Source organism: Zingiber officinale, chromosome 6A (genome assembly GCF_018446385.1).
Source record: "Zingiber officinale cultivar Zhangliang chromosome 6A, Zo_v1.1, whole genome shotgun sequence".
In the NCBI taxonomy this organism is placed as follows: Eukaryota; Viridiplantae; Streptophyta; class Magnoliopsida; order Zingiberales; family Zingiberaceae; genus Zingiber; species Zingiber officinale.
In genome coordinates this window covers 38,250,750-38,258,153 of record NC_055997.1, presented here as the reverse complement: position 1 = coordinate 38,258,153, position 7,404 = coordinate 38,250,750, and the positions used below count along the sequence as shown (strand labels likewise).

At 33.9% G+C, this 7,404-nt stretch overlaps 1 protein-coding gene across 1 annotated transcript; it reads right to left on the bottom strand.

Annotated features, from left to right (window-relative positions):
- Positions 1-5,512: 5,512 nt before the first annotated feature.
- Positions 5,513-6,601, bottom strand: LOC121994760 (F-box protein At1g10110-like). The gene has a single exon (XM_042548688.1). The coding sequence runs from the start codon at positions 6,599-6,601 to the stop codon at positions 5,513-5,515; it is 1,089 nt and encodes a 362-aa protein (XP_042404622.1).
- Between the last annotated feature and the right edge of the window lie 803 nt (positions 6,602-7,404).

Below are 7,404 nucleotides of genomic sequence, written 5' to 3'. Positions count from 1 at the left end.
GATCAATATTTTTAAGTTTATTTTTCATTGGAGAAAATTTCTTATAATGCACCACAACCGATTCAAATCTCCGAGGGCTGAGGTCTAATTCCACTTTTATAAGATGGTGAATAATTAGATGATTTATCAAATGAAACATATTTGGATTGATCATTATCATATTATCCATATCCCCTTATTGATATCCAATTGGGAATTCGTGATTACATATTTTCAACACTCATTTACTGTTTATCATTGACATTAGGAGATTTTGATAAACTTGTCAAAAGCGACCTTGTCCCTCAATCCCAAATTGATACCTCTGATCAGTATCTTGTGGTGTATAATCATTTTCACGACCTTATGCCCATGTTATATCCGTGCCATGCTGATCGTCTTGATGAATATGATGTTCACTATGAGTTTGTTGATTATTTTTATCATTTGAATTATCAATATCGTCACTTTTATCACTATCTTTATTTTCATCTCTTGATAAAACTCTTTTTTCTTTGAATTGTGTTGACTTTTCTACCATATTCTTCTTTCTTGAATAACTTTGAATGCTTGTAGATCATGATATTCTAAAACTAGTGGTTCACTATCTTTTGTCCATTTATTTAACATGTTATCATCATGAAAATATGGTTGAGATCTATTGGGTCGTAAAAATCTTCTTTTCGACACATGGTTGACTATCTACCAGTATATAAATGTTGGTGTAATTGGTTGTACCATCGATTATCAATAATATTCTAATCTGATTGTCAAGTTCCGATAAAATCTTTTATTGTCATTGTCGCTTTGTCTATTGCTTCATAGATAATTGACATTATTGGTTTTTGATGTTCGTCAACTAATTTCAAAACTTTTATTAATGGTTCAATTGCAACACAAATGTCACGAATCCTTTTCCAAAATTTTTCATTCATAATGATGTTTGTAATTTTTTCTATTTTTTTCCCTTCTTTTACTTGTATTATTGTATGTTTACAAATCATTAGAAATGCACACTTTTTATTAAATCCGACGAATGCTGAACAATACTTTCAATGGAAATAGATTTTGTTGTAAATCGAGTTTATTTCTAGTCTCAATAATTCACCGTCATTTGCAAATGTCTTTATCAAATTTACAACTTTATCACTATTATATATAAAACTCGTTATTTACTTGATTTTCTTAACCCACTTTGTTACTTTCGTCATCTTGCCAACATCTTCTAGAATGATGTTGATAAATGTTCTACAAAAGGACACCAAAACAAATGTGATTTTTCTATGGTCAGTTTGGCACCATCAACTTTATTTGCACCTTCACTGCCTGTGATCACTTCACAACATTTTAGTCCCTGATTTTATGAATAATTTTATTAAAGAAAGATAAAATAAAATCAGCTATCTTGGTTTGGTTTTGTTGGTACAATCAAAAAAATTATGAAATATCATTTTACAATCACAGTATATCATAACATTTATAATTGGATGCTTGTACATGCTCTAACCATCACTCATTATTGTGTATCCATATTTGACTATTTTGATCTTAAAGTGCTTAAATATTCATTTATCTCATTTACCTCCTCTTGTAATTTAAAGACTGCCAAGTTTCTATGATACCTTTTATTCCAATTCTAACCTTTTATCATAGATTGATAATATTGACTATTATCTGTTACATTAAATGGATTAACATTATATATGAATTATTTTGATATTATCTTATCAACATCTTTTAATTTTTCCGATATTGTTATGTTTCGTGGGAAATATAGAAAAGTCAATACAAAGAATCAGTACTAAAAAAATCTTAAAATCATTAAATTGGTAAGATATGTACATATAAATTTAAAATATTATTTATATATTGTTTATCTTGACCATAGTCTCTACATTGACTTTTACTTTACAACTATCTTTGATGGCTTTTATTTGTTTATTTGCATTAAACTTTTACATATCTTAAAGTCTTGAATATGTTTTCATAATATTGATAATATTTTCTTAGGAGTTTTATGATGTCTCGACATTATTTGTAATATGTTGTTTTAATCTCATAATTACTTTGGTTATAACTTTTTTATAAAATTTACATCGTACTATTTTACCGTCATCATCTACTTTTTGACCACATTGGCAACTAATATCACGGTTTGATATCATTACATAAATAAATAATGATACATATTTTGACTAACTTTTAAAAAACCCACATATTAAAATATTATTTATTTATAATTAGATATTTAAGCTTATAATTGGTATTTAGATATGGTAACTCAAGAATCATGATAATGAGAAGCTGGACTACCCTAGCCTTAGGAGACTAATTAACGAAACAGAAGAACAACCCACAACCAGAGAACAACAACTGATTTATTCAACCAATACTATAATCTGTCCTTACAAACCCCACGAGATGAAGCTATGGGGTTACCAAGTTATCCTCCAGCAGTTAGAACGGAAGCAGGGCCTTCTCGACTTACAATTGAACAGAGGAATGCGCATCCACGGTTCAAAAGAGATGCGTATAATGAAATGTGGACACTTCATTTAGCACAACAATAGGGAGGCGTAATATTTGTTATTCCGAAACAATTGGGTCTCTTCCATGATGTATTCTCAAGGTGGGGTCGGTGACCCTAAACCATGTGGCAGCCCAAGGGTTTACAAATCCCAGGGACAAGGTAGAATATATGAAAAACCTCCTGGAAGAAATTGAGAAATTGGTTTGGATACAATGGCGCATGATGTATCCAACTGAGTATGATTCTCTTATAAATACTACTGACAGAAGAAGAGGGATGCAGAATGTTCTATCTCAAATGATGAGAGTCTTTTCTTCTGAAGATCATACACAAGGATCTAATGCTATACAGGATGACACCTACAGAGACTTTGAAAAAAAGTATCTTGTGATAATGTAAGGAACATTATCCAATATATGAATGATTATCTGTGACTAGCCTCCAAGATCGGAAGATTATTTACAGGACCAGAACTTTCAGAAAAATTCTAACTTAAAATGTCCGGAGACTTGGGCAACCGAATTAAGGCCGCATTTGAAGAAAAGTATATAGGCTTAACAGTTGGAGTTATTCCAAGGATCCTATTTTCATACAAATTCCTTGAGCAAGAATATAAAGACGCTACCTTCAAACGATCCTTGAAAAACTTGTCTTTCTGCAGTTAGATTCCCATTCCAGGATATTGTAAAAATCAAGGGCAAAAGAAATATGAGATCAGAAGAAGTAAGACATATAAAGGGAAACCCCACGACTCACATGCAATAATCGAGAAACGGAAACACTTGTTAAGAAATAAGAAGTGCAAGAATCGAGAAACGGAAACACTTGTTAATAAGTACCCGACTCAAAGTACTATTAGTTAATACGATTATCGGATGAGATAAAAAGTACGGATGTAATCTTCGAGTAGTTAGAACCAATATGTAAGCTATTTTTTGAGTGCGATGTAATTGCACTCGACTCTTTTAATAGATGACTAAAGAAATACATAGGCTATTATTCATTCTCCTCCTATCTTACTAATTCTACACCAATAGCTCGCTTCATTAGTCGATGATAAACCTACAAGGCCTCCCCCACTATTGGTTTGACTACTGGTAAAAAGACAAATAATTCTTTAACTCTTCAAATGCCTTGTCACAATCAGCATCCTACTAAAATTTAGTCGTCGGACGGAGTATCTCGAAGAAGAGTAAACTTCGATCAGCCAATCGAAAGATAAAACGAGATAGAGCAGTGATTTGGCTGTTCAGTCTTTGTGCTTCCTTCAAATTACAAGGAGGGGCCATATTTTGTAAAGCTTGTACCTTACTAAGATTAGCTTCAATTCCATGTTCAGTAACTACATATTCAAAAAAAATTTAACTTCTAGCCTTGAACAGACACTTGTAAGGGTTGAGCATGAGCTCATATTGTCTTAAAGTTCTGTAGATTTCTTCTATGTCATCAATCAAGTCTCCCTCCTGAAGAGATCTGATGAGGATATCATCCACATAAACCTCTATATTTCGCCCGATTTAATTTTCAAAGACCTTATTCATGAGTCTTTGATAGGTAGCTCCTGCATTCTTTACTCCGAATGGTATATATAATATTATAACAATAAGCTAAGTGCCTTCAGCAGTTATAAAACTAACCTTCTCTTGATTCTCCTTGGCAAGCAGTACTTGATGATACCCTTGATAGTCATCTAATATATAGATGAATTCACAACCAGAGGTGAAAACAACAACTTGATCAATGTGGGGTAAAGGATAATAATCTTTTGGGCAAGCCTTGTTAAGTTCTTTAAAATCAATGCAAACTCACCATTTATTTCCTGGCTTAGATATTAGGACAACATTGGCTAGCCAACTAAGAATTGAACCTCTCGAATGTAACCCCTCTAATAACTTATCCACCTCTTTTTTAATAATTTTATTTTGATCAACCCCAAAATCTCGCTTCCTTTGTTTGACAGGGCGAGCATCAGGATAAACATGAAGCATATGCTCCATGACTGGCACCCTTCACTTCTTTGGGCGTCCAGACAAATACATCGTTGTTGCGAGTCAGACACTCCACTAGCTCATCCTTTAGTCCAGGAGTCAGGTCGGCCGCTATATGAGTAGTGGCTTATGGCTGACCAGCCTGAATTTGCACTTCTTCCTTTTCTGCATATACGAGGATGGGTGACTTTTCTTGAATAGTGTTAATCTCCATCCTTTGTACTTTTCGAGCGGCATTGACCTCGGTCAATATATTAATGGAGCAATCAATATATTTTCAAATGGTTTGTTATCACTTTTCACAATAAATCCTTGCCAAATCATGGATAAATTTCCAACATTTAAAAGTATAAAATGACATTATAAGCTCAAAGAATTTAAAATGGATTATATATTTGAATTAGTGGCAATTTGACTTGGCAAAAGGACAATTAGCCTTATAATCATATATATATATATATATATATATATATATATATATATATATATAAATCAGGAAATTATATAGATCATCACATAATGGTGTATTTCTCTCATAACCATCTATAGAGAGCTAAATTAAGAATCAACCCTTCCTTGATTTAAGGACATAAATTTTTTTAAAAAAATTAAAATAAAAAAATGATTAATTAAGCTGAGTAACATTGAGTTTGAAATAATTAGCTAAGTCTTATGACAATTTGCCATCGATTATCAAGATAAATCAGGATGTCTTAACGGCGAATAGAAATTCGTGGCAATTTGAGTTTGCAAGGCAGATGAATTTAAGTGGATTAAAATTCAAAATTCAAAAATAGTTTATATTTAAATTAGATGGAGTGGTGCTCCACTTAAACATGCACTTAAGCTCGCTCCTACAAAACCTAAATGGAACACAATAAAGTATTCATTTATGAAATTTCTGCATTTTTTTTAAAGAGGTAGGAGACATGAAAATCAAACAAGCATTACCAAATCTTTAAAAAAACATATAAAATAAAATAAAAAAAATAAAAGCTTTTAAGTTTACATTGGATCAGCAGGCAATACTGGGTGTAAACCAAACAAGCGGTGACCGCTCTAGTTTTGGAGATGACAATGAAGGCAGACTCAAGGAGGTGAAGCTTTCGTCCTCTAGGCTGTAAACCAAGTTATTACCCAACTCATTCGAGAGATAAATAGAATTTGACTTCAAATCAGGCAATGAACAAGTATCAAGGCAAAAAGAAGATCCTGTGCCCAAAAATAAAGCATACTTCCCCAAATTATTTAGCGCGACCATGGCGCCTTTCTCAGTATCCACCTTCCAAACCTCCAATTTCTTATTATAATCTACTAATTCATTCGTGATAGTTGCCCGTGCGATCAGTAGATCACCGAAATACGTGCAAACAAAGTGCATGTCGAAAGTAAAATCCCAAATGCTGAATGGCAGGGCCACCACCGGCGTCCTTGTCGGAGTTGAATCCAGCGTGATGAGATCGAACGCCACCACTATCACTTCGTCATCTTCTTCAAATCGTGACACCGCATAGAGCTTGCCGTTGTGAAATGCTATGTCATCATAGTGATATTGATTTCCAGGGATCATCTTCCACTTGTCATCTCCTGCGCTAGCCAAGAACAATAACTCTTTCTCCATAGAACGGCAATAGAATACAAAGCCGACGCTGTAATCTCCACATCTAGAGGGATCGCAGGACAACACGGCTCTGATGGCCTCCAAATTTCGGTTGGTGGGGATGGAGGGAAGGTCGATCTGCACACCGGTTATAGGGTTGAGGAGCTGTACACTAACCTCGTTGGTGGTTATGAGCCAACCATGAGAAGATCCGACGATGAGGATGCCAGGAGCGCGACTTGGGATATCATACACGCGGCCCTCCGATAGGCTGAAGAAGTTGTAGGTGTTTTGATCGTTATGTCTTCCGTTTATGAGGAGGTGGTGTTCCGGCACAAGCCATGGGATCTGAGGGCGTTGACCACCGGAGCGGCGTCTGACCATATCGACCACGGCGGACCAATGTGAGCATACGGCGGCGCAGCGAAAGAGATCAGGGATCGAGACCTTGGATAGGATTAAGTATAAGAGATCCGTAGAAATCTCCGACCAGTAAATAGACATGTAGAAGAGACGATGGTAGTAACGACGACCGCGGTGGCGGCTGCTAAACGGCGACAAGAAAATTGGATATCCCTCTTCCTTCCCTATTTCCGTTTATTTGCTTAGCCTTTTTCTAAATTATTTATTCACACCTATTAATATTCATGTGAATAAGTCAACATCATATAACAAATTATTAGTATAATAATATTTAAAATAAGGGAATATTCTATTTATATAAATTATTTTTAAAATAGCATAAAATAAATTCCAGTTTAAATTTATATTTGATATGAACGGTTTCTAATTTCATATGTTTATTTTTTTTAGAAAATTAGGAAAGAGAGTGTGATGGAAGAGAGATAAAAGATGAGAGAGAATGAATAAAGAGAAAGTGTAATGAGAAAAAAAAGAGGAAAGAGAGTATGATGGGAGAGAGATGATGATAGAAGATGAAAGAGAAAATATGATGAGAGAAAAAATATGATGAGAGAGGATAAATAGAGAGAAAGTGTAATGAGAAAAAAATGAGGAAAGAGAGTATGATGGGAGAGAGATGATGATAGAAAATGAGAGAAAAAATATGATGAGAGAAAAAAAATGATGAGAGAGAAAGTGTGTTGATAAAAAAAAAAAGAGAGAGTGTGATGAGAAAGATTAAGGAGAGGATGAATAGAGAGAAAGTGTAATGAGAAAAAAAATAAGGAAAGAGAGTATGATGGGAGAGAAAGTGTGATGAGAAAAAAATAGGAAAGCGAATGTGATGGAAAAGATTGAGGAGAGAGAAAATATGATGAGAGAGAAAGTGTGTTGATAAAAAAAAA